This window comes from Porites lutea, chromosome 4, assembly GCF_958299795.1.
Source record: "Porites lutea chromosome 4, jaPorLute2.1, whole genome shotgun sequence".
NCBI lineage: Eukaryota > Metazoa > Cnidaria > Anthozoa > Scleractinia > Poritidae > Porites > Porites lutea.
This window is the reverse complement of record NC_133204.1, coordinates 5,156,991-5,184,950: the sequence shown is the minus strand read 5'-3', so window position 1 is coordinate 5,184,950 and position 27,960 is coordinate 5,156,991. Positions and strand designations below refer to the sequence as shown.

Here is a 27,960-nt window from a genome sequence, read left to right as displayed (position 1 = left end):
TTGTCAGCAACTATCTCAGTGGGGTATTGCTCATTTCTCAGCTCTGATTGGTTAAAAAACAAAGCCTAACAATAATTGTGAATTGATTGACAGTCTAGTGCTAGGGAACGACGCTGCCGAACAAGCTTGGAGGGGCAAACATGGCCGCGTTGAAACCTTATCAGAAGGCTTTACTGGAAAATAGAGACGTCCTCCTTCGAGATGTTAGAGCGAATGATGTTTGTCCGCTACTGTATGTGAGTGGCGTACTCACGCAGAAAGAAATCGATGACATAAACATTGGGCGAACCGCCCAAGAGCGTACTGAAAGTTTACTAGACCTACTCCATTACAAGGGTCCGAAGGGATTTCAAGAGCTCTGCGTAGCTTTAGAAGATATTCATCCTCACTTGGCAGCAAAGTTACGGGCTAAGAATCCGCAAATTGAAGTTCCAGGTAAGCTAGTGTCATGAATGTTTTGAGTGCGAAAGCGTTTAAAGACCTTCGTTCCGCCTTATCGAACAACTATCTTTGCAAACTTTGGTACAAATATATTCCAAAAGGCGATTAAACTGTTTTTATTAAGTTTTATTCCCCGTTCTCTACACGGAAATTAGTTTTGTTTTTATGCAGGGTTTTGTGTAGATTCTGTTTTCTAATGTATGCAAAACAGCCTATCAAACCTGCTTTTATTGGTTTGAGGGATGACACCAGAATTAAACCGTTCAAGCTGACGCATATGTACACTTGGAACGAAATTCATGCTCTATCGCATACACTGAGTCTCACACATTACTCCTCACTGTTTTATTTTAGAAAGCAAACCTCGCGAAAGCTACCCAAGATATTCAAGCCCTCAAAGGGTTAGAGATTTTGAGCAACGAGAAAATAACAATAACGAATTCTACAGTGGTAAACGTGATCGCGAATATACGCCTGAAAGAAGCTATCCCCAAGAAGAACCCAGGAGGGAAATGCGAGGCGACGGACAAGGAAGAGAGCGCTCTAGTTCATACGACAGAGGACGAATGTACTCACCGTACGTTTCAGAAAAACGCGATGAAGGTCGCCCCTACCCTGAAAACGATAATGACTATCGCAAGTCCGTTGGAGACGCCGAGGTGAGCGACTTAAACCAACCGTATCATTGTTTTGAACGGCCATCGTATTTAAAGCGTTTTAATATCAGTGAATTTGACCGTCTTTTTATGTTGGGTGAAAAAAATCAAGAAGATATATGTTTTTTTATGGGAGATTTTCCAAGTAATCTTACGTTGGGTTGATTATGGAACCTGATACGAGATTTGTTGGGATGTTGTGTGAGGAATTGACAATGAAATATTTTCAATGCTTGGAATTTCGCGTATGCGCGCTTTTTGGCGTTTCGCTTACACCCGTGGTTGCTAACTTACTGTATGTGGGTTGAGAAGAGTTTATCATATCTAAAATTAGTGCCCTACAATTGTAAACCCTTCACATATTTCGTATTTCTATGAAGTTCTAATATAAATGACTATTTCAAATCATTGTTGTTGTCCGTATACGAAAGGTCAATACGAATTTACTACGAGATTCGATTGTCCGAAAGCTTTTAAGATCAGTAATCCTAAAGTTTGTGGGTTGAATGTTATAATAGTAAGTGTTTCTCTGAACGGCTCTTTTCCAGAATCCGTTCTTTGAAAAAATAAATTGGATTGTTATTGTGATCGGCATGAAGTCATTTGATTTCACTTAAAATGGCAGGCCTATTTTTCACGAAATTTAACAAGGTCGCTCAGGCAGTGTGTGGCTGGTGTACACGATGTATTGATTGATTAGGTTTGGAAAAGTAGCGAGGTATTTTTTTGATCGGAAGTCGACCTTGATTTCTAGAAAAGTATTGAATTTTCCCTTGTCTTAAACCCCACCTTTAGTGGTTTTGGGTCACTTATTTTGTCGTCTATGGACGGGGATAACTGCTCAAGGTTTTTCCAGTTTTTTAACGTTAACGTGTGTGACCCACTCACGAAAAGTGAGTGGTAATTTCGGCACCCATCATGAGCTATTTTCCTCAGTTTGATGCGATGATTTGAGAGCCGAATATCATTCATGGATCATTGATTTTGTTCGCGTTCATTTTTAAGTGAGACAGCTCAGAAGTTTTGAAAAGTCTTTGATCGATCATCTTGCTACTTAAAATGTTTTGGTTATCAGTTCACTGCATCTCGAAGCTTTGGTTTTCAAAGCAAATAGGAAAGAAAAGTTTCCCAAGTGTTATCACTGCAATATGATCGTGCACATTCCGATATTTGCGTCTTTTCATTGTAATTTTGCTTTTTGAGTAAAAGCCTTTGTTTTAATTTGCTTCTTTTATCGATTTCGCTCTAAGGACGCACAATTTTTTCAGTTATTAAATATATTTGATAACAGTAACCACGATTTCCACGTCACTTGCTACATTACAATTTCAACATTTAAATTATATCACAAAATGCAGTGAAACGCACGCAAGCCGTTCAATTTTGCGTCAAGTTTACTTTGAGATCCGTCTAACGAAGTCAGTTGTTACTTCTCTTGGGAATTTATCACCCTATTTGTAAACAATCTTATAAACAATAAAAATTAAATTGCCCGAGCTTATGGTCGAAATGTACATCTTGTAGACTGAGATGATTTAATTTCTGTGACATTTTCATTAACTTTAATCTATTTATCAACATATTTTTACTCAGAATATTTACTGTGGAGATTAGATAGCATCTGCACCATTTTTTCCTGTGGTTTAACAAAACAAAGTGCACTATCTCTGTAATTCTTTCCAGCATAGCTATTTCTTCATGTAACGAGATTCCTTTACAGGTAAATTGATAACAAAACTTTTTTCTTTTTGACAATTGCAATTAATGTCATATTTAGGAAACTTTGACACCTTTTCAGTTTGGTGGAATTATTCCAGATAACCTGTTGCTGCTATTTATTTTTAATGACTTTGCTTTTGGCAGAATTACCTCCAAGAATTAAGTTCTTAATGTTTGAGATGTTAAATTTTTACAAAAAGTAGATATTTCAGTGTTCTGTTATAGCAGTTTTACAAGAGCTTTCATTCCTACCATTGTTTATACTTAGTCGGTTGTAAAGATTGTGGCAAATTCTGTTGTTGTTTTGAACTTCCTGATAGAGCTCTCTTAAAGCATTTAGTTCCCTGTACCTTTGCCAACTTTGTCGTTTAAGCCCTACCATGGCTTTGTTGTTTTTTCATGAGGATCTGTTCTTCCTCATTAATTTTATACTTTCTAAAACACATTTTCTCAGTGAACTGCCTTTCAAACTTAGTCTTCGGCAACTGCCATTTGCTGGAACCTTCCGTTTCTGTGGGTCACCAAGATCAGAACTGTCCACATTTTCATCAGGCTCAGTAATAATTGAACAACAGTGTCTGGCTTACAATTCTCTGCATTGCCTAACACACGAGGCCCCCCGACCCCCCAATGCCCTCATGGTCTAATTCTACCCCACAGACCAACATTATATCAAGAAAAGTCAGTGACTTTTAAGACAGTTACAGGGTCATATAAAAACATCTAATACAGATTCTAGTAGTACTAAATGTTTTGCGTTGGTGACCAAATCCTGTAATCTATCATTCAACTGGTGATTAGAGTTTTTCATCAAACCTTACTTGAAAACCTGGTGTATTTTATAAATAACTCTTTGAAAGTAATAGGCATCCAAACGTCCCTGTTTTTTTCAGAAACTTAGCTAATATTCTACGAAGAATACTTGTTGCTAGAAGCCATCTTGTGTTCTAAGATGTCAAACTTCTACAGGGTCAGCTGATTTTTTGGTTGCCTCTACATATTGGCTTTGGCCTTCTCTTTTTTTCCCAAGCAAAAAGGCAGTTTATTTCCCACTAGATTGATGCCACTGCCCCCCTAGGACACCTGCAGGAACTTGCTGTCTAAAAAAGTGTGAGCAGTTTAAAAAGCATTATGCCGATGTACTTCATACATCAGACTGGAAATAATTTACCCTTAAAGCAAGTTACTGCTAATTTTCTGTTACCGTTTTATAGATATCTATAAAAATGGGATTGAAAATGAAAATTTTAGCGGACAAAACCAAGTTAACATTGTGTTTGCGTTTTTCCAGACGAGTCTGTCTTAAAGTCTGGAAAATCACAGATAATGAAACTGAGTTTTATAAAGAGAATTATGAGCACAATTTGGTGGATATTAAAATGAGCTGTACTTGTAAATGGATCTAAACACATCTATATAAGAAGGATGCCTCGGTTTTTGGAGACTTATGTATGTTTGATATAGTGTTTATACAAAAATAGAAATGGTACTTGTAGTTCTACCTTTGAATATTAAAAAATGTCAAAGTTACCTTCTGCTCAGCAACCATTAACAGGCAATTAGATACGGTAAGACAAAATAGTTTTTAAAAGCTCTTAAGTGTTTTCCTTAAACAGCTTTTTATTTATTTTAGCTAATGGGTAAATTTTCCCTTCTGTAAATAGTCAAGGCTATTACGTCTGGCACCCATCATGTCAATAGCAGTTTGTTAATGTACATGTTGTGGTCAAGTAATTTTTGTTTTTCTTTTGTTTTTGGGTACGGTAATGCTAATGAAGTTTAAAAAAAAGGAAAAATAAAAATTACCTGAGATAAAAAATTAACTATATGTATAACATATGCTTAGAGTTGTGCTTACATGGGAAAAACCGTTTGATACATTGGCCGCACCAGCGTATACAGTACAATCTACACCAGTGGTGTATTTTGCCACATTAGTAATAATAATTTCCCCTTTTTTATGCTTAAACAGCCTGGCGATCATCAGTACGTGTGGGAGAAAAAGACCATAGTTTTGGAGAAGGTTAGTAAAAGAACAGTGATGTGTTTAAAATCTATCTTGTATTCTTGATTTAAGTGATCTGTCAATTTAGAGTTATTGTTTTGATTCTTAATAATATGTACAGTAGTGTAGTTAAAATTATCCATGTAAGACACTTTTTGCTCATTCAATTAATCAATTTTGTTGTACTGTTAATTAGTTTTACAGCTGAGTTGTTAAATTATCATGTTTTCATTAGCAAATGTAGAAATACTTTAGTCTGCATAACTTAATATCTTATTTTTATTTTATTTCAATCTTTGTGGCACAGTGTTACATTTTGATATGTTATTTTGCAGGCAAATGTGAACCAAGGATTTGGAATTGCAGTGTCAGGTGGAAGAGATAACCCTCATTTTGGAAGTGGAGACACATCTATTGTGGTGTCCGATATTGTTCGTGGAAGCCCATCTGATGGTCTTTTGAAGTAAGCATCAAAACTGGCCTTTTATGTCTCCTGCTTTAGATGAGTTTGTGTTTTTTGATGGGAACTGCAGAAATACAAATTTAAACGAAGATACAATCGTCGCAGTGGTACAGTGGAACCCCACCTTACAGTCACCTAGTTATTACAGCTAGTTTTTTTTGGCCCGGCAAAACAGCCATACATTTCCAGATAAAAAAAACGTTAATACGGCGAACAGCCACATTTTAAAATCCCAAATAGTAGAATCCCTTATAATTTCACCCAGTTAATGCGGCCACTCGTTCAAAATTTAGAAAATGAAAATGCCTGTGACATGTCAATTTTATTGACCTAGTAATCTAAGCTTACTCTCATACTGTTTTTAGACTACAGTACACTTAAAATGCACTTGTGGCGATTTATAACTGAATTTTAAAGGAGTTTTATGCACTAAAGGAACATTTTAAGAAGTTTTTTTAATTATTGATGCGTTATCCACATTCCGGTTGTTTATTAACAAGAACAGTATGATGAGTGCGATGTACGGTGTATACTGCCCTCAAGTCATGAAATTTGAGCCTACCCCAGCAATACAGCCACCAGGTTAATTCCACCAAATTTTTGTGCCCAATGGTGACTGTAGTAACAGGATTCCCCTGTAATTGCAATTTAAGCAGTATGAATGGCCAAAGATATTCCGTGTTAAAGGAGCCAATCTAAATGCACAAAAATTGCTATCTTCTAATTTGATGAATACTAATATTGGTGTCATGATGATACTGAAACGGCGGCTTTTAACGTTAATATTCGCTTGCTTGTGTTTTAAGAAATACTAATATTATTATAAATATTTTGCAGAGTTAATGACATTATACTTCAAGTGAATGATGTTAATGTTGAGAATGTGATGCATGGAGAAGCTGTTCAAGCTTTAAAAGACAGTGGCAATTCTGCTCGTCTTGTAAGTTCAATCAATGTGTTGATTTTTATTATACAGTTTAATGTCCAATAATTGCTGGTTTCCTTATGAGGTAATCAAAATTCAAACTACAGAATAATCAATTCTTCTGAGTATTTATTTTTATGAAGTATTAGAACAGCTAAACACCTGTATTTGTACAAGTTTTTGCTTTGCAAGGGTTCTTCATTATTTCTGTGATAGAGTATGCTTGAATGTCTGTCTTGAATGTTTGTCTGTTGGTTTCCAGCCGCCATGTTGTTACCCCAAGGAGGGACACCAGCATTTCTTCTCCATAAAAACTCTATAAATTTTCATAAGACATTTCTCTGAGTATCTCATATATGAAACATCACACATACCTGAATTTTGGAGAAGTTGCTCACTTACTACTGCATCTTCTTTCATTTCCAAGATTCTGGACGTAGTCTATTGAATGGTTGTTGATTTTTATTGATTTTTACCTTTGATGGCATGACAATGAAATCAAGACATAATAAACCTGCCAGATGTGTAACTTGGCAGAGTATTTTGAACTTTGGGAAAACAACACATGTAAGGCATGTGAAACAAGTTTTTCAAATGTTTGTCACAGGTTTTAACAGAGAATATTACAATTGCTTTTTCTGACAAAAAAGATAGTAAAAAGACACAGATGTAATGCCTGTCATATTGAAAGACTTTGTTGGAAACACTATGCAGTTCTTTGTGAGTTTTTGTAGAAAACTATTTGTGAAAATGAGAGTTTCGTTTACAGATAGTGATGCTCTTTACCCCTCTTGATTCTGTTATTAGTCCAATGGATTTAAAATTTTGTTTAATACATTCTTCAGCAAAACAATTTTGTTCATGTTTGATTCTAGGCAATAAAACGAAGGAAGTCTGTTTCTTCAATAAGTAATCCCCGGGAAGGCAAAGTTCCTCAGAATGTTACACTTATCAGAGAACAACAAAATAAAGGTATGTATAGCGTAATATCATCAGTAAAATCCTGTGTTCTTTTGCTTTGTTTGTTTGTCTTTGTTTTTGTTCTTCTAATCTTACCTCATGTGGAAAAAAGGAAATTGGTAATAAATTTGCACAATGCTCAGCTTTGAAAAATTGCCTGTAAAAATTTCCTTTATTTGACTGAGAAAGGCGGGTCATTATTTTTGTCTCAAACTATTGACAGGTTATTTGAGAAATGAAGGGTTTGAGGAATTGTGGTTTTATTTTACACTACTGTAATTTTGTAATGCTTTGATACATTTCTTTATGGGGTGTGATATCTAATTATTGTTATGTCTCTTTATTTAGGTTATGGCTTTTCACTCGGTGGATCGTTATTTATTAAAGAAATTGATAAAAGTGGCATGGTTGCTAGGCAGGGTGAGCTCAAATCTGGCGACATTATTTTGAGGGTATGTTGGACTTGAAGTATCTTTTTTCTTCTTCACAGGTAGCCTGTGAGCGAGCTCTCCTCAGCGCTCTGGTGGCAGGGCAGGAAAAGGAAGGAGAACTTGCAACTAGGTCTCAGGAATTTGAATATCTGCATCGAAAAAGTTGATGCGAAATGCTGATTGGCAGAGATGACATTAGTAATGATGTCATTACCCTTGGCACGTGTTTTTCAATGTTTGTTTACATTCATGCTCGTTTCCACTTTGCGCTGATTTGCGGAAATCTGACAGCTCAGTTGATGGGTAGCCACAGGGAATTTGAGGAGGAATCAAATTCCAGAGACGTAGTTTCAAGCTCTCCTTCACTTTCCTGCCCTGCCACCAGAGTGTCGAGGAGAGCTTGCTCACAGCCTACTTCACAGGGCTTGAATTCCAGCTTGTCCTTAAGACAAGCTGCCTACACATTTTGCTTGCCCTGTAGGGCCATTTCTTCCTTGTTTTGATGAGTGATTTAGTTCAATGATGACTTACCTGGACCCTTGGCCATTGGGAGAATGGCTTGAGCTAAACAATACTTGCCCAGCAAGAAAAACTACTTCTCCTGAACAACTGGACAGTTGGCAGTTTAACGGCTTGCATTTTGGGCAAGCTGTAGATAGCATGTACTAGCCTGAAAGTTGTTTTGATTGTCTCTGTGATTTTGATAATTTGGGTTTCTTTTTGAAGATCAATGACAGGAAAGCAGAAGAGATGAGCCTACGAGAAGCCATTGATACTGTCCGTCGTTCAAACAGACTTGATCTGTTGGTGCTTAAAGATGACCACTTACCACCAAGCTACAGCACTCATTCTCTGCCAGCATCATTCAGGAATAAATCAAGGGACAGAGACTTGCCAAATGGGTATGGTGATGAGAGAGAACCTGAACTTCCTTCCAGGTGTGTAGAAAAAAAAAGATATTTCTGTTCAGTAAAGTTTTGTCTAACAATTTGGATTTTCTGCTTTGAAATTTTTAATGCTGGGTAATCACATTTTTAGAAAAAGTGAACAGAAAAAAAGAATATGGAATCTTTTACAGTATTGACTTTGTCAACTCTTGTTCATGCTTTTAATGCCTGAAAGAATGCCAGAAAATTACTTCATGTTGTGTCACAACACCCAAACTGAAGCAAGAGTTATAACATGTGCTATATGAAGTACTTATAATGCCTTACCCCGCTATTCCATGGTAGAGTGTATGCATATTTTGGCATAATTTAAGCAATAGTTATGCACTCTCACCAAAAAAGGGTGAAAATTGCTGTGTGCAGGCATCTTGACTGAAAATACATTTGTATGGTAATTTTTCAGAAACTACACTGAAGAAGACTTACCAGAACGTCCTCCACCTCCCTCGGATGGCCTGCCATTTTCAGGTTTGTGTATTGATGGGTAATTTTGTATGGCACTAGTGTTTTAACTTGCAATTTACAGGCAAGAGTACTGCCAAAACTAATATGTCACCTTGGCTCTCCTCATTCCCTTTGTTAGTGGGTTCAAAAAGAACCATTTAAAGTCTTCACGTGTATCCTACAGCAGGAAGGTATACAGATTGGACAGACATCAGTGTTGGATCCAGATCTTCAGATAGGGGGGAAGGAAGGGGCAGTCATCCAGACCCTGAGATAAAGGGAGAGGGGGTGGTCTCAAAAAATTTTTTTTGGCCCTTTGGGACACACTTTGGTCTAAAAATAAGGGAGGGCTGGCCCCCCAGGCCTCTCCCCTGGATCCACCACTGGCCATTATACCCAACAGAAGAGACCTCTTGCAATATGGCCCTATGACTTCCCTTCTAAAGCAAAGAAAAGAAAGAAAAAGTTCAGATTTGCACTGATTCATTCATTAGCAATTGTTTTGGAGAGTCACAATCTCTTCTAATGGAACAACTTACAATGTTACCAGACTACAGTTGTTTTATATTTGATCCTTTTTATAATGGGTTTCTTACTATAATTTTTCGTTTGATTACTCAGACATGAGCTGGAAGAGGCCAGACACAGGAGAGCGAGTATCTGGTTTGGCAGACCGAGAAGAAGTGTTCAGAGCAACTGAAAATTCACGACTGGAATCAGAACCTGAGTTCCCCAAACCAGCAGAAGGTAGAGGTTGACAAATATGCAGTTATGTCTAATCCATTCAAACCTCGTGTAAGCGACCACCCAAACTGTGAAAATTTAGTGGTGGCTACTTATGAGAAGGAAACCACAGGCTCTTCTGAGAAGAGCTCCTTACACATCTACCTTCTGACTGGAAATTAATAGATTCATTACATGTAATAGACCAATACCGATATATTAAAAATCATACTTTGCTCCAAGGTTTGGAAGAGTGAAATAAAAGAAAATAATGTATTATTCAGTTTTGAGCCTCAAGATGATTTCTTATTCTGATTTCCCCCAAGGCTTGGTGTTAGGTCTGAATTTTAATGTATTGAAATCGGTCTGTTTCAAGGTATGTACAGCTGTATATGTCTAGTTTTTCGTATACTGTGAGTGACATAAAGCACACAGTGAACACAGAGACCATGTTGTGCTTTGAAACGTCGCTTGCAAGAGGCTAAAACAATGGAAAACTATAGAACCAGTGGTCGCAGCTGCTTATGAGAGGTGGTCGGTTACGCTCGAGGTTCTAGTTATACGGTTTTGATTGGGAAAATTTTGGTGTTTTGGATAGGTGGTTGGTTATGGGAGGTGGTTGCAGATGGCGGTTCAACTGTAATACTGTTTTTATTTTGGGGTCATTATCTCTCATATTGTTCTTTTTAGAAAATATTATTGTGCTGATTTTGCTGAATTTATTATTCTATTAGTGACGTACTCACCTGGTCGTCTAAGTTCTTGGGGTCGTGATTCACCAGATGACTCACGTGCGAGTTCTCCTCGCAGTAGCCGTGATATGGATTCCATGGATCGTAGAAGATACAGAGGGTATGTTTGTCAGAAGTGCTTGTTGTCCTTGTCTATTAATACATGGATATAACATTTGAAGTTATTTCTTTAATATTTGATTTTGAAGAAATTGACAGGATTGAAATTAGGTGTCACCTCTTAGTTTAAAATTTTTTCTTTCTTCATTTTGCAGTGATGCACGCCTTGTATCCTTCCGTAAGAGCGGCAGCCTTGGGATTCAAGTGTCTGGTGGCAATATGGCCGGTATTTTTGTGGCAGCTGTGAAGGAGGGTAGTCCAACTTACAATTCTGGATTAAGGAGGGGAGATCAGATTCTCATGGTTAGTAATCAAACCTCATTATTTACTTCAAATACACACAGACTTGACATTTTCTCAATAAAAACAATGTGGTTTTCCACTGGCTGAAAAACCAAAGAAGGTGAAAACATTTTACTGAAACATGGCTGGGAGTATGGGTGATTAAGAGTTTAGCATTTTTAATAAATCCTTTTTTCCTGGTTTTGGCCATTTTATTTTATACTCAATGGCAAACCATAGTTCATGGACAAGATCTTGTGCTGTTGAAAGGTTGGTTGGCTTGGCATGGCTCCAAGTTGTGTGAGAATTTATTTCCATCATTATTTTGGAAGCAGTTTGTTCTATTGCTTTTCCATTCAGAAAGTAAAAACCTTTGGCTTTCAGTTTACAAGAATAGAGGTCCTGGCCATGTGGAAATTCTGAGAACTTTTTCTTTTCAAATTTAGGCCAATGATATAGATTTTAAGGATATCACCAGGGAAGAAGCTGTCTTGATTCTGCTCTCTCTTGGAGATGAAGTCAACCTTTTGTGCAAGTATGGGAGAGAAAGTAAGCATTGCTGGCCATATTTAATTCACCATCCTCAATATGAAGTTTATCCATGATTTGATATTATAAGTGGACGTTTAGACTACAGAATGTAACCTATTAATTAATTTGCCTTTTTGATAGCATTTGACAAAATCAGCACGGAATCTGGGGATTCATTTTTCATCAAGTAAGTTACCGACTTGTAGGTGTGTTCATACTCGGACAATATTAATGAGGAGTTGCAATAATATTAAAAAATTGAATTTCATGCACGCATTTATAGATGTATCTCACATGTAAAACTGTGTGGTAACCTTCATGGGAAGAGGCTGAAGGGAGTTGGGGGGGGGGGCTCCTTTTGTCTGATATGGCACTAAAATTGTGAAGAATTATCAGTTAACACTGTCTTTAAGAGCCTTTATGCACCAACAGATACCTGGGATCATTGTAACTTGCAAATGTCTCAGTTCTCTCTTTCTAAATTTTTTGGATCGCTCCCTGGCCTTTCTTTATAATGTAACCACTTCAGGGGCTGTGTGCTCATAGATTTAAGGCTTTTTCCAAACAGCTGTATCTGACTGCCCAGGAAACCATTCTTTTTGTTGTTATTACATGTATTATTGTTGTTGTTTTTTGCTGTAATGGACCTAAATTTTAGACTTGTTTCCTATTTGCTGCTATTAAGCAACTGCCTGGCTGATTATTACAGGGCTGCCATGTGCTTTCAAAAGTCTTTAGATGTTGATTTCAATCAATTATTGTTAGTTTATTTACCATGATCATTACACATTGAGCATCTTAGGTCACCACAACATTTTCCTGGTATCCATACTTCAGTAATAGGAAGCTTAAGCAACAACTACAGTGACGGCTACGGAAACATCACTTAAAAAATGAATTTGAACTGCGTCAAACTTTATGGCGCTTATTGCGTCTCATTCAGTTTGTCAAATGATGGCATTTTTTTGGGAGTTGAATTATAAAAGACTGTATTGAAGTTCGGGAAAGGAGAAAGAAAGTCGTCGTCTTCCCATTCACGTCCTCCACAAAACGTGAAATTAGGAAGTTTCATTTTGTAATTGTGCAGTGACAGCGAGGGAATGTACAAAAAAGCATGATGCTTGTGCAAAGTTGTTTTGCCGATCTAAACATATTACTTTTTTGCTATTCTTTCTGACGTCGCCATCGTTGTTGCCTAAGCTCCCTAATATTTATTGAAAATTGATCTAATGAAAGTCATGTTGGTTTTTGAAGGGTTCATTTTGACTATGAGAAGATGAAGCCTTCTGAGCTTTCCTTCGGTAAGGAGGATGTTTTCCATATCTGGGACACCATGCAAGATGGCGTGATTGGTTCATGGCGTGCACAAGTGGTAACCAAAGCAGGCAATGAGGCTGAAGTGGGAATTATACCCAACAAGTCCAGGTTGATTCATTATTTTGGAATGTGTTATGTGTAGCCTTGTTTTGGTTTCTTTAATCTGTCAGAAAGAATGGTGTAATCCTCAGTGTCTTATCTTTAAGGATGTCAGTGTATGCACAATTAAAATGGACAGATTTTGTTATGTGTTAGTGCCTTTTCTCTGTTGCCTAAAAAAGTACTTATTGATGGTCAGGACTCTACTATGCCAGTATAAGTTGCTAGTGTTTCCGATGTAAGTATAATCAAGACTTAAGGAAGGTTTGCTTCCTAAGAGTAAGGTAGCACCTCTTTTAAGTTAAGACATTTGTGGTAAGCTGTATCTTTGCTCACCTAGAGCAAGTAGAGATGATTTTTGTGAGATTTTACAATGGATTTTGCTTATCACAGGGCTGAACAATTATGCCAAGTTCAGCAAAAAATCGAAGAAAAGCCACCAAAGAGGGGAGAAAGCAACTACAACAGCCTGAAAAGAAGCTCATCCCGTGGAGGGACACTCAAGAAATACAAGTTTGTTTCATCTGATCATCTGGATGAGGACTCTTTTAGTAAGTAGACCAGCAACCATAAAGGCTGGTTTTCACTAGCGACGGAATCGGAGTCAGAGTCGTAAGTGGAGTCGTAAGAGTGCTTATGACCCAGTGAAAATCAAAACTCAGAGTCGTAAGCGGAGTCATAAGCGCAACGGAATCCGTGTCAGAAGAATCAGAACGTTTCCATTTCTTCCAATTGTGCTTATGACTCCGTTGCTTACGTTCCGCTTATGATCTATTGAAAACCAGATTGTCAGGGTTGGAAGTAGAAGCGGAAGGATAAACCAGTCACATATCAAAAAGTAACAAAAGCCACTACACTACTGGATTTTGTAATGTAATTACCTGCTACGTGACCTAGTAGTTATTAAAGAACCATTGTAAAGTATGTGGATGTTTTTTTTTTTCAAGTGGGTGTGGGGAGCTCAGGTTGTGGAATCACTAAGAAACATTTTATGCATGTCTGGTGCTGGGACAATATATGTGTGCTCTGTAAAATGCCATAAACTATATCTTGCAAGGCCAGCTTGATACTAAGCCAATTCTGTGTTGTTTTATAACAGATTACTTAATAACATTTTGAGGGGTTTGGTGGCAAAATCTTGTAACATAATGTTTTAATTTTTTCAGTTTCTACTGCTAGAGAAAACAGGTTGCCAGCTTATGAAAGGGTGTCACGCAAGAAACGTAAGTAAAATGAAGAACAGTTGATCTGACTAATTTTGAATGCTGCCTGATACACTGCTTGCCTCCCAAATTTTGCATATTGGTAAGTTATTTTATCAAATGCTCTTGGGAATTTGCAGTCCTTCATGAAATTTCGGTGCAAACAGAGTGTATTATGGGAGATTTAAAAATAGAGAACAAATGAAAGGGATTACCCGTTAATGACCTAATAAATATGCCCAGTTCCAAATGAACGTCTCTTATCTAAGAAACACCCCCTCTACAATGTTAAAATTGCCCCTCTCTAACAAATGCCCCCTGTCTAATAGACGCCTCTTATGAGTCTGCCACTTACAGAAGTTGATCAAAATTTTTTTTTATCGGAGCAAACCCGGTTGATGTCAAAACATTTTTTGCTCTAGATTTCATAGAATTAACAAGTGTATCTTTTGTTTTGTAGCTGGCTTTGTCAGACCAGTAGTCTTACTTGGACCAATAGCTGACATCACAAGGGACAAGCTGCTCCGAGAAATGCCTGAAACATTTGCCATTCCAAGTAAGAGCATTTTTATCTAGTGCCATCATGGTATACTCTTCTACCTGGTAGTAAAGTGAGGATATCAGTAGAGCTGTCTACCTGATAAGATGCTTGCTAGCTTTGACTACCAATAGTCATGTTAGTTTAACATTAAATGTTAAACTGGTGATTACCCCTGGCATTATTAATTTGGAAGAGCAAGTTCAATGTTGCCCAAGCTGAAAATGCCAAGTGTTTTTTTTGGCCAAAAAAAGTTACTAGTGTACATGTTTATCTGACAAGTTTTACTGCTTGAGGTCTTTCCTGTTGTATAACTGTATAAGCATTTGTTTCTTTAGAATGAAAATGTAATTTTCTTCTCTTGTAATTTCAGCTGCTTTTGGAGGAATGCAGCCTGTTGGCCGAAGTCCCATGAGGTCTTCACGGCGATCACTGAGCTACACTGCAATCAGATCTGTCGTTGAGAGTGTAAGTATATGACAAGCCACTGTGACCCCTGTTTTTACCGACTAGCTAACAGAAATGTTGTAAGTATATCTCAAGCCACTATATGACCCTTTTTGTAACTGGCTCACAAACAGAAATTTGATTTTAGTGGTGCGTTAATCATGTGACAAACTGTCATTGTGACTTGGGGTCTTGTGGCTAAGTTCTCAGTAGTTAAACCCTGTGCTTCCACGCCAAGATAACAGACTGCTAAATGCAGAGAAAATCATTCACGGTTAAATTAGCAACTTATGCAGTTGCGAAAAGAAAGCTTGAAAAAAATTCATGCTCTGCCAGGATTCAAACCCTAACCTATGCTTTACTGGTGCAGTGCTCTAACGAACTGAGCTAGTAAGCCAGGTGGGAGCTCCTTTCAGTAGTTTTAGCTTGGATCAAGCTACATCTTCTGAGCAATGGCAGAAGACTTGAGTTTAGGGCCGTACCTAACTGTTGCTTTTATTCTCAGGGTAAACACTGCTTGTTAGATATCACTCCTGAGGAGGTGGAGAGACTGAACTATGCACAGCTTTACCCTATAGTCATCTTCTTGAGGCCTCCCAATAAACAGATGGTCAAGTAAGTTACAATTTACAAGCAAAAACTCTTTAAATTTCAGTCATCTCTGAGCACATACATATATACATACATACATAACCTTTATTTTAATTCGAATTGTAGAGTAGCTATACTATATAGCTAATATCTTCGAGAAACAAGTTAAGATCTCTAAAAACTGACAAAAAATACACACAAAATAAGACAAAAATTAGAAAACTAATCAAACGTTTTGAGACTTTGCACACGTCGCTTAAAATCATTAAAAAAATGATGAGGTTTTAAGTTTTGAGCCTCTTAACCCTCTATGCCCCAATATTTACAAACAAATTCTCCAAACTGGTCTCTATACATTTTTATAAAGAATAAGTTGAGGAGATTTGATAAAAGGTCAAAGCATTTTCCCTCAGGTGATTACTGTATTAATTCTCAAAACCTATTCTCTTGATTGTGTATTGATATTGTGAGGAGAATATTGTGGTTGGTCACTCTTGGGACTGATGGGTTTTAATGAATTCATAAGATGTCACCATGCCAGCTTGCTTGGCAAGATTTACCGCGCAAGTTCCTCAAGAAATTTGGGACAAGAGCAAAAAAGGGGGATGAAGGGGGAGGGGAGAGCTGATTTGCAGGTTCGATGTAGACTCTAAGGGCCTGTTTACATGGAGGTGGGGGACTCCACTTCATTCCAGGTAGGTGAGGTAACCCACTTAGGTGGGTTAACCTGCCTGTCCATATAATCCTTCATTTTAATTTGATCACGTTTACATGATAGGAGTTGTGACCCGCCACATGTTACCTCACCTATTTGGGGTCCCCCACCTCCAATGTAAACAGACCCTAAGGTTATTTTGTGTTGGTTGTATGCAAAGAAGTAAATGGACGAATATTAATCTTTTCGGTTTCCATTTTCAGGGTAATGAGAAGCCAGCACGGCATCGACGAGTCTTCCAAGATGATCAAGAAACTTCACGATAACTCAGTCAAATTAGAGGAATTCTACAGCAACATGTTTACAGGTGGAAAAGTTAAAATGTTTCCTTTCTCTAGTTTTTTGTTCCAGCTCATTTGCTAAGGACAGAGCGGGAATATTTTTTTACTTTTTTGATGGGACACTGTAGGATTAATAGTCTCAATAAGGTATTGGATATTGCAGATTTAAGGTAGAATGTTGTCAGCCCCAGTCTAGAAAGCTTGCTTGCAGTCTTACAAGCTAATTTGCTTCTCGTCCCTGGATTGCTTTTTGTTATGTCATTTTTGTTAGAAGCAAAACAACAAACAAAGAAAGACAAAATTGTTGAAATATAAATTGTCCCTTTGTCCTTAGCGTTTTAATGGATTGTAAAGCCGGATTTTGTAAACGTTTCAGGCTATGCTCTCACTATATACTGGAGAGCTTTTGCGCCGGCTCGAAAATCATACCGGATAGTGGAGATTCACATATCGGATAAGTGTTCATATGATACCGGATGGCTTTTCCTGGCGGTACGAAAATCTATCTGGTAAAGTGTGAGCATAACTTTAAATTTGACGTTGTTATTTCAGCTGTAATCCCGGCGGGGTCCATGGACAATTGGTACCCAAGGGTAATAGACGAAATTAAGAAACAACAGGAAGATCCAGTGTGGATGTCCGAAGACAAGGTAGGTCAAGAATTTCATATTAACTTTATGGAGCGCAAATTCGATGTACAATGTTTGTCCGACATTTTGTGGAGTTTGAACAAAACATGGAAAGAAAGTATGGTTCACGCGAGCTTGGTTTCCGATGAAATTTACGTAAGACATACATCTCATACACAAAATGAAAGTTGGGTTAAGCCAAAATACGTAATAAAAAGATCACCCTCCCTCTCACACAAATAAAAATAAAGAGATACCAAAGGAAGAGGAAAGTCTGTTGAACAGGAACTGAACAGTAATTCCACTGCTAGACTTGTACATCTTAGGATCGGGAGCTCAGGAATGACTGGGACTAGATCAGAGAGGGGCATTCGTGCCTCCATTTTTTTCGAAGACAGTCAAGATTATTCCACGTTCTCTTGGGTAAAAAGGCACATAGCTTGCAAATTGTTTTTACGAGAGCTTTTAAGTACCTTCAACGCTGTTGTTCGTTCAATTTTAATTAAAAATTGCTGTTTTAGGGCGTTTGGCGCTATATTTATTGTCAGCATTTTTCCCTTCTTAGTTTGATCAAGAGGAACAAGCCGACATTGAATTCAGAATGCCCAGTCGCTACTCGACTTCTTATGATTATGACTCTACGTTAGACTCACCAACTGTCCGGTCCTCTGTCTCCAATCAACCCATGGATGATGATCACATAATTGTTGCTGATTACGCAAGCGATGTAAGTAGAATGTATGTTAAAGGAGCAATGTTACAATTGTTAAGTATTACTTTAGCACCCTAAAATCACATTTGGATAAAAGAAAATTATGAACTAATGGTTCAGTTTTACTTAAAATTACTCCACTTCTAGACCTTACCTATATGTGAATGACTTTAACTTTCGATAGCCAGGATGAAAATAGACTGCAACTTTAAAAAATGGTCCTACTTTTTCAAGTTAAAATCTTTTTAGTCAAGAAATAGCCAAGAAACGATGATACTTTGCTTTCCCTCGGGTAGAATAAGAATTATTTGATATCTTTCCTTTAGAGTTCCGAGTGTGGAAAAGGTAACTGAGAATACTCAGTTTTAATTTCATCTCAGCTTTAACCAAAAACATAATGTGGACCCCCCCCCCCCCCCCCCCCACCATTATGGCTCTTAGTGGAACTTACCATTTGCTACGCAAAAACGAGGTGACTGGAGGCAAAATGTGTCCCGCAATTGTTTCTGGGATAGTTACTTGGACAGCTATTGGCCAATTTTTTGCTTGGCCCTGGTGACAGGTGACAGTCCCAGAATTCTTTGCGAAAAATAACTCGCCCCAGTTTCCTGGTGATTTTCATTCTAAGTACGACAGCATTTACCATATTTTACCTGACGGACCCTGTGTTTGTTTTCAACCTGCAGTGTTACTTTAACTCAACACATACTGTTTCTCACAGGTTCATTCAGAGCCTCCTCGAGAGGGTCGTGTCCGTGCCGCGTATTCGGAGCCCCAGCTCAGATATGATGGACCGGATCGTTATGAGGAAGAATATCTTCCCAGGGCTCGTTATGACGATGATGATTACCGTGATGGCAGGCAGGGCTTCAATGAGGATACCTTGGACAGACAGAGGCCTGGTTACAAACCGCCCGGTGTTAAGTAAGTAGAATAGGCCATACGCCACTTGCACATCTCGTCCCAAGAGAAATTGAAAATAATGCTTATGCAAAATTTGGGGGGGTGGGGGGGAGGGGGGAATAAGGTGCATTATGGAAGATGTGCACATGGCGTAATTCCAAATTGCAAAACTCTCACTTTCAAAACGGGGCTAAGTGTGAAGACTTTCCCGTGAAAATGAGTTTTATTTGCTCGAGAATAAAAAAATCAAATTCATATCAATAGCTTCGCCCTTAGCCTTGTTTGAATGGCCTGTTTGTGGTCAGGCACCGAGTTAATTGAAAATGACAAACAGTTGCTTTTCGCGCTGGTTTTGGTTACCTACAGTTGTCGCATAGAATTTAGCCATATTTTCTCACGTAGTTAGGCGAATAAAAATTTTCGCAGATTACTTTCTGAAAACAGTAGTTTTAGGCTATCGTTGCTCGACTGCGACATGAAACTTCCCAATTTCACGCGCCCGCTTTATGGAGTAGGTGAACACAACACAAAAAAATTTATTTTTTTTTTTATACTTGGATACGGCCCTTTTGGATTGATGATGTTGAAATGTTTGTTTCCAGGTTGTTGCCGTCCCGCGAAGACCCCGTCGTGTTGAGAAAAGAACTGAAGAAGACTCGAATGCCCGATGGCTTTGATCGCTCCGATGCCGATGCCGAAGAGTTGCGGATGAAGCGCGAAAGTCTTCGTAAAGTCGAAACTGATTCCGACCTTCTGCGAGAGTACGACGAACGCGTGGGAGTCCCGGTTTCTAAACTGTGGGCAATTGATAACGAATCGACCCAGCGTCGCGAACAGATCGATCGCGTTCGAGAACCACCGGTGGAGTTCGAATACAAGAAAAGAGAACCAGAGATGGACCTAGAAAAGCGCTTAGAGGATCTGGAATCTGCTTTAATTCCGCAACGCAGACGCTCTGTGGAGGAAAGAAAACCGCGTCCCGTGTCCGAATCTTACGACAGAAGGCCTCGCAACATTGTTGTTGATTCTTCTAACCCAGACAGACAGGAAACCGTGGCGCATTCGAGCTACTATCCAACTCGTTCTTTCCCCACGCGTTTGGAACGTGAGAAACCTGCCGAACCTGAAATTCGGGCGAATTTTTCCGATTCTCGAGTGCAAAGCGCTCCTCAGCGAGAGTTCCCTGTGAGTTCTGGAACTGGAAGTCTGCCTCGTGAACCGAGGTACAGAGCCGAAGTCACGATCCCCTCTAAAAGAGAGCCCAAGTTTGAGGCCGTGCGCCCCGATCGACCTCGTTCCTCGTATTCAGCTTACGCTCCAAAGCCTTTCAATTCCATCAATTCTGATAGGCCGTCTTCAGGAGACAGACAGTCACGTGATCCGCCTACAAACAGACCTAGGGACCCTCCTCGACCAGGAGAGCCAGTGACGTATAATTTTCGTTTGTCCGGATCCCCGAGACTTTCCCGACCAGAGCGCGAACCCGAGCCGAGACCCACGACTTACAGGACTGAATATAAACAGAAGATAACAGATATGGATCAAAATGTTGTCACCAGGTGAGAAGAGAATGGATGTTGTTTATTTATGCGCTTGAGGGGTTAAGTTACTGAAATTACTGCAGTCTGTGTACAAATAAGTGAACTGTTAAAAGACTAAGCTCCTGAGTCTTGTTTCAAGTGCATGAAAAGTGCAACAAAGCAAAGTATTGTTAGCGCTCTTCAGTTGATTGTGAAAAATCATTTACATTTCCCCAGGTTTCTGTGATTTTGTTTCGTCTGCGTCCTGCTTCCCTGACGCATAAAAATCTTAAAAGAAGCGAAATAATTCATGGAATGCGTCCTGTAGGATGTAACGATCGATCGATCATTCCTTTTTTTGTAGAAATATCCTTTTCGTGTAATTCCTGTGGCAGTTTTACGGCTGTTGTTTAACGATGCATATTTCTTTTAGCCTTTTTTGTGCTTTAAAACAGAAGGACTATATTTTAATTTCAGTATACTGTAGTAACGAGTTTTGGAATCTGTCTTCAGATTAACTGTCTTGTTACACAAAGCCGCCAAGCATTTTCAATTTCGGATTCGTTGTTTTTTGAACTGGGACTCGCTGGTTCTAGACTGAAACTCATGATTTTTCATAAAATGAGTCCCAGGACTCACCATAACTACTTGTGACAAAATCACTGAGGTTTAAACTATTGTGCTTCTCTCTTGTTTTTTCGACCAAAACTGCAAAGGAGGTCGAAAGTGTTGGCACGTGATATTAGCAAAACTGGTCACCTCCCCCTCCCTCCTTCCTCTCACACCTAACAATGGTGAAATTTCGAGGAAGATTGGTGTAAAGAAGTTCCTTTGGGTCGTTTGTCTTATTTCTGCAATGACTTTCTGATTAGGTAACCTAAAACCAGCAACTTTCTCGGGGAAACTAGCCGTTTTAAGTTCTTGGCGCCTAGTTAGATTTCTGCCCTTGTCCGTGATTAGCAAATCCACTCAATTGGTTTTTTGTGTTTCTTTCAGTGATTTTGAATCCCTTGATGAAGACACACAGGTAGTAGCCACCGCCCGGGGCAAATTTACCTCCCAGGGGGGAGTCCTATCTTCCCCGGAGTCCGGAGTCAGTATCGTTATACCAGAAGGAGCCATCCCTGATGGTGTGGAACAGGAGATCTATTTTAAAGTCTGTAAAGACAACAACTTTATGCCCCCGTTGGATTCGGATCGAGGTACAGTTGTGAGCCCTCGACTTAAATAGTTGTCTTTTGTTTTGTTTTGTTTTTTTTTGTTTTTCTCATTTGAAGCTGGTAAAACGACTTAAGCGCTTAATTCTTGTACGTCAGTTATTATTAGGGGCATTGGAGCAATTTCATTCTGTTTCCTTTCTGTTTGACCCTGGTCAGTAGGTTTGCGAGTGAAACAACACAAAAATGCAACCGGAACACATAGCACGACTAGATTTGGCTGAAATGTCAAAATACTGTCAGGAAATAGTTTAATTTCCTTTGGGTTAATAAACCTTGCGTCAACATTTTCGAAATTTGCTCAAATAGAGTGAATGGGCGGGAGGGACGGGATTTTCGCTGACAAATTTTAGTTCCTCCTTTTTAATTCGACCCCTGGCCTTCCACCTAGTCGTTCAATAGAACTGCAACAGACTGAAATCAAGAAAACTTGTGTGTGTGAGTTGAAGTTTTGCGACATGGAATGTTATCGAATGTATCCATTCTTTCGACATCTTTGTTATCAATGCCTTGCTTCTTGCAAGCGTATGTCATATTGGGATTCCGAGTCATGCTCATCGATTATTGGGCGGTGTATAAAGAACGCTTTCTTGTTATTGTGATAAAAAAAAATCCTAACAAGAATTGTGGCACCCTTCACTTAAGCCAGTGTTTATTTTGACTGCATTCTTCCTACTCAGCCATTCATGCTGGAACTTTCTCCGGTCGGATTACCACCCAAACCTCATTTATGACAACTAGAATGTCATGGTCAACTGAATTGTCAGACTTTTTCTTGTGCGTATTTACACGACTTACCGTTTACTGAGTGGCTTTGCATGATAGACGAATTTTTCACCTTTTAAGTTATGTTTGTTTGCTCTAGGAGAAACCCTCTTGAGTCCGCTAGTTATGTGTGGTCCTCATGGTACACAGTTTCTTAAGCCTGTTGAGCTACGCTTGCCTCACTGTGCCTCCATGACTCCTGATGGCTGGTCTTTTGCTCTGAAGTCCAGTGACACACCCACAGGTAAGTGCAATACTCTTCTTGATCAGCGTCTAGTTTCTCTATACATTAGAGAGCTTTAGATTCTGAAACGAGGACGACGAGTACGAGATTTTCTCCGTACTAAGTAGTGCGCAGCGTGAGCTAGCGTCATTTTGCCTGGAAAACGTGAAAGCGGTCGTCATTCTACTACGGTTTCTACTACGAGTTTTAGCGAAAATAGTGAGCTTACACGACAGGACGATAGAAAGATGAGGACAGCGAAACGTTTGTGTGTGACAAACGTGACAGGGCCAATACTTGCATATTTTATCGTGGTCTTCATTTTGCATTATGGTGTTCTTTGCTTTTAACATAATGATCTGTTTAAAGCAAGGTTAAGTTTGGTGGATGATTTTTCGAAACAAAATTACTGTCACGCTTGTCACACCAGGTTTGCCGTCCTCTTGCGTAAGTTCACTGATGTCGTAGTGACGGAAACAAGTTATCAGTTGTTAGAAGTTTTATTATTTTGCCATCGGGAGAGGGCTTAACCTCGTTTAATGAAACTACATGCTGTTGAAAAAAAGATTGAATGAAGCTTAAGGGTGTGTCGTTTTTTGAGAGTACACAAAAAAAACTTCATTCCTCGCTTTTGCGTCCTTTATTTATTTATTTATTTATTTATACATTTTGCCACATAGAATAAATATTACAGAAAGAAAAAGAAAAAATATAACTAAGATTGCAAATTTACAGGGCAGGAATAGCTACAAAAATAGTTCGAAATTAAATGTTATATTAAGTTACTTAACTTTTTTAATAGATAGGGTCAGGGCGAGGAAGCCCAGTAGAAGCTAAATAGCTTGTACTGTCCTTACTGTCCTAGTATTGTCCTTTCCAATCTCCCTCGCGTCGCTTCGGTGTTTCTCGCCTTCTACTTTATGCATGCGCCTGTTACACAAGGTAATGTCCTCACACTTCATCTGAAATCTATTGATTGCGTCCTACAGGTCAGCCTTCAGAGTGGAAAAATGTAGCATTGCAGGGGCGTGACTCGCGTGGAGATCAGTGCCAAGTGGACTCCAACTCGGTCTCAGTCCTCGTGGACCATTTCTCTGCTTTTAGCTTGGTTGGTAGAGCTCGTCCCCATACTCGTGGCCAGGCTACCAAGCGCATGCTGGCGGCTGTGTTTGCCTCTCCTCCCAGAGTCAACGATGACTGGGCGCTAAATGTTATTTTACTGGATGATACGGAGGCAGCATTCAAGGTTTGTATAGCAGGCGCCTTAAGCGTGTACGACGCCCAAATTCGGTGCTTGCTCTGACAGCCAGCTGGGTTTTTGCTTCTCGATGGCCGGCCCGTGATTAACTCTCTAAGTCAAAAGAAAAATGTCTTCACTAGTTTTGGGTATTTAAGTGTTTCGCTCAGTTTTTCGAAAGTTAAAATCACCTTGACACCTGATAAATGTACTATCCTAAAAGTTAGAACTACTTCCTTTGGTTCTTATGAATACGAGGCATAGAAAAGACACGGCTCGCAACTTTTCAAGAATGTTCTTATTCCAAGATTTAACTTGCTTACATTTTAGAAGTTGAAAAAAGACGCGCATATTTGATGCACTGTATTTTTGCGAAATGACACTTGCGTTAGACTGGTCCGCAAAGTCATCTTCTTGTCAGCTTTAACCTTGAGGGTAAGAAAGAGAAACAGAAAATTCAACATGCCAAGGAGACCTTATTTTAATTACTTTCTCTGTAATTTTTTTTTCAGGATGTTTGTTATTCTGAATCAGAGTTAGGGCGCTTCCCTTTTTCGGCTTTCAAACCAGTTTTAGTTCACGGAGATTTGGGGGATATCAGAGTGCAGCTCAGAGATCTCAATAACAACTGGGTGGCTCGGTCCAGCTGCAAGAAGGTAAATTAATTTTTGGTTTGATTTCTGCCGCTCTCTCGGTCCTTCCTGAGAAGAGACGTCTGAATTCGGGGAGCGGTGCGGCTCATTTTCTGAACAGCAGCTGCTGATCGATCCTAGTAAATATTCAGCCTTTGTTGTAGTGAACGTAAGTTGCTTTTCGCTTTTCCCACACATCTCAGCCTCTTGGTTTAGGCGTTTGTACCACCCTTTTATTCAAGTATCCAAAGTTGGTGAATCATAATTTCTTGATTTAATTGACCAACGTAATTGACCAATCAGACCAATAACCAGAGTATAATACCATCAACTGACATGATACAACTCACTTTGACTCTGAAGATGACTACCGCACAGGTTGTCGAAACGTCAGTCACTGTCAACAATAACAGTCCTATTCAGGACTACGTTCACCCGGACGATCAAACTCAACCTACTTTTGAAATGACTCCTGGGTTCAAACCTTTCACAGTATAACAAACCCGTTTTTGTTTTCCTTCAGTTTATTGAATTTCACGACTCTTGGGCCGCATACAGGCATCCCCCATGCGTAGAATTCTTGATCCGGGACCGGAACTTCAGCCCAAGCACCAGTGTTTGTGTTGTGGATGTGTTCCAAGAGGGACATGACGGAGAAACCGCGGCTGTTAGCGTGTCTACCAGGCCGAGAAAGGTAGGGCAGCATTCCGCTCTGTCAGTGTACTAGCAGACTATTAAGACTGTTACGAGGAGGCAGCGTGGCCGAGTGGTTAGAGCGCTGGACTTGCAATTCGGAGGCCCCGAGTTCAAGTCCCGCTCTGACCGCTAGCTGGATTTGTTCACCGGTAGTCACGAGTTCATATCGTCGACCACGCTTGTAAACAGTAACCAGCTGGTTTGCCTGCGGCCAGTTGGGATTCCTAAGCCTCTTGAGTTTGATTTAAGTTATTTGTTTCATGCATTTGCTCGGCCCCACTAACATTAGTGCTATAAGTACTACCGAGGGTAAACAACGGAGTTATCATTTTATTTATATTTCATCTTAAAAAGTAACCTTTAAGGATCCAAAGTTTTGCGATATTGTGATGTGTCGGAGTTTAAACTCCGTCACATTTTTCCTCGGGATTAGCAGATATAAAAAAACTGTCGTAACTCTTGTGTTGCTTATTCAAACGCGCGGGTCGGGAGCCGAGTGTAAGACTAAGAACAACCTCTAAAAGTTTCGGTTACCGGCAGCTTTCCGGTAAATGCGCATGCTTTCCCCACCGCCCTCCCCCCGAGAAAACGAGTGGAAATCGAACCTTCTTTGCTCCTTACGAGAAGATAGTAGTTAAAGCCACGGTAAAACGGGCAAAATTGCTGTAAAATGTGTTGTAAAGCGATTTTGAGCGGTTTTCCAACAACATTTATCACTTAACATCGCCCTTTTTCTAGAAAAATAATGAAAGAGCGTTGAAACCTGTCTTGCCTTACCTGCAGCAACCTGATTTGTTGCAAGACAGGTTTGATTCGTGTGCGGTAAAATGAGCAACACCGCTGTTCAACGGTTGAAAAACAAGTTGGACGTTTTTGTTGCCCGTTTTAACTTTCTTTTTAAGTGAAAAGTTCAAGTGAAAATTGAGTATGTTTACCTCTGCTTTCAGATTGGAGGTCAAAAAGTCCAGTACCTCATTTGAGATCTTGATCTGACAGATCACAAGATTTTTCTACCACCGTCAGCACAGAGTTGGCATCGCCTAGAGTGTCACAAAAGGATATTTTTTATATAAAGTGCAAGAAATAGTAACGCTTAATAAGATGCAGATGCAAAACATTAACCAACCGAGTTAATCTTGCAGCTCTTTGCATTTTGGTGGGCTTTAACAACGTAACTTCAAAGGAGTAAACTATGGTTTTAGGCTAAAAGAAGCTTTCTTAATTTGTTATTAAAGCAAGATGGCGTAAATTCACCTTGCTAGAAGCAAAGCCCTTACAGATAAACTAGGCTCTTCACAACCTCTCTATTTTCACAACACAAGCTGAAGGATCCGCGACAAATAGCCAGCGAAATGACTACTGGGGGTTAGTGGTAGAGTGTGTTTGCCCCGCCCCTCCGCCATCCCTCGGGGTCCACACTGATACACTCGTTCGTTTCGCGCTTTATCGAATTATACCAGAAAGTAGAGGGCAGTGAATTGTCTAAAGTACCTTAGCAAACTATAATGAGCCAATTTGAAGATTAAAAATGTATGCAGGAAATTACCCTGTTAGTTTCCCTTTTTGAGTGTACATGATTTATTTGAAATTCTTAATCACATACCTTATATTCCTTTCAATGCCGTGATAGGTGGGATCATGTATTTTTAGACACAAGACGTAGAATTTTAATAAAGTACGAAACGATTAATAATGTTATGATTTGCTTTTGTGATTAGTCCAATTCGTAATAAATTCAAAGTATATTCGTATCTGGTTTGCACTTAGAAATAAAGTCACCTTCAAAGGAGAAAAACTTCGTTTGGGACAACAATGGTTTTTCTCATTCTTTTTTAAAAATTTTAAAACCTGCAATGCGTAGAATTCCCTTGTGAAGTGTTTTTCACGTTTTCTACCTAGGACGAGAGTATAATGTACTGGGAATATTTTTTAAATAACATATAAATGGTATGAATAATTTGAAGTAGTCAGTTAGGACAACTCTGCTTGGATGGTGTAAAAGCAGATCCGGTTTGTTTCAAACCAAACACCACGCTGTATCAATAAAGTTACGTACACTTTTAAATGTGTTGTTTGTTTGGTATCGTCCTTCACAAACCTAACCCTAGTCTCCGGCTGTGAAGCGTGAAGCGTCGATGGATCTCGACAAACGCGAGTTGCATAAAAGTTCGGATCGTTCTGTCCCCAACCCCCCCGCCCCCACCCCGAAAAAATGCAAATTACAAAATTGTAAGTGGTTTTCGTTCGTTCAAACTCAAGCAACTAAGATACAAGCATACTTTCAGTTAAATTATCTTCTCATAAATACAAGCAATTTTCGGGCAACTTTTAGCGTCGTCGGAGTAACTTTCAGCAACTTGAAGCTACAAGGTTTGACAAGGAACATACTTTTATTGCTTACGTAATGGCATAAAAGTAACCCTTTCGGTCCAAGCCGGGGGAAGGACGTGTTTGCGCTTTAAGTGTGGTCTGTAAGACTCCGAGTTCAATCTTTTTGAAGGTGCAGCAGGCATTATTTTCTCTTCTCGCGTCCTTTTGGCGCGAAGCGGGCGTGGAGCACGAGACACGCGTGACGGATGCTCCCATCGCGCTAGCTTGGCCTTAACTTCGCCTGTCTGAAAAACGCGAAACTCCTGGCTTGAAGTGATCTTTATAGCGGAGCAGAAAGATCTAGAAACGTTTGAAGGAGGAACCTGAACTACATTTGTTTTGTAAGGTGTTGACAGCTGTCGTGGATGAAGCACTGAACTTTTTTTATTACTATTATAAAGGCCTCGTTATTCAGGATCAAGAGATTACCACCATGTATGTCTAGGAACTGTAAAGAGACAGAAAGAACAATCTTTAAAGAAACACAA

At 39.3% G+C, this 27,960-nt stretch overlaps 1 protein-coding gene across 3 annotated transcripts; it reads left to right on the top strand.

Annotated features, from left to right (window-relative positions):
* The first annotated feature begins 7 nt into the window (after positions 1-7).
* LOC140935390 (tight junction protein 1-like) lies at positions 8-27,167 on the top strand. 3 transcript variants are annotated; one of them, XM_073384937.1, is made up of 31 exons: positions 8-435; positions 796-1,100; positions 4,789-4,839; positions 5,157-5,284; positions 6,122-6,224; positions 7,085-7,181; positions 7,518-7,621; positions 8,327-8,538; positions 8,951-9,015; positions 9,613-9,738; positions 10,449-10,566; positions 10,721-10,868; positions 11,294-11,396; positions 11,520-11,565; positions 12,633-12,803; positions 13,188-13,345; positions 13,961-14,017; positions 14,457-14,552; positions 14,908-15,002; positions 15,487-15,596; positions 16,491-16,594; positions 17,121-17,218; positions 17,763-17,924; positions 18,631-18,833; positions 19,415-20,371; positions 21,329-21,534; positions 22,418-22,558; positions 23,527-23,783; positions 24,287-24,430; positions 24,930-25,100; positions 26,050-27,167. In XM_073384937.1, exons 1-31 carry the CDS (start codon positions 141-143, stop codon positions 26,080-26,082), a joined length of 5,064 nt encoding a protein of 1,687 aa, XP_073241038.1. In that variant the 5' UTR covers positions 8-140; the 3' UTR covers positions 26,083-27,167. The 3 variants fall into 3 exon arrangements, with proteins under 3 accessions (XP_073241038.1, XP_073241037.1, XP_073241039.1); XM_073384936.1 differs by having other exon boundaries at positions 22,415-22,558; XM_073384938.1 differs by lacking the exon at positions 12,633-12,803 and having other exon boundaries at positions 22,415-22,558.
* Positions 27,168-27,960: the final 793 nt, after the last annotated feature.

What these genes read in the sequence shown, in the direction of transcription:
- LOC140935390 (XM_073384936.1), top strand. Translation starts at nt 141, where the DNA reads ATGGCCGCGTTGAAACCTTATCAGAAGGCTTTACTGGAAAATAGAGAC. An exon ending in CTGGCGACATTATTTTGAGG is followed by an intron (nt 7,622 to 8,326) that starts GTATGTTGGACT and finishes TTCTTTTTGAAG; the next exon opens with ATCAATGACAGGAAAGCAGA. An exon ending in GTCCAGTGACACACCCACAG is followed by an intron (nt 22,559 to 23,526) that starts GTAAGTGCAATA and finishes TGCGTCCTACAG; the next exon opens with GTCAGCCTTCAGAGTGGAAA.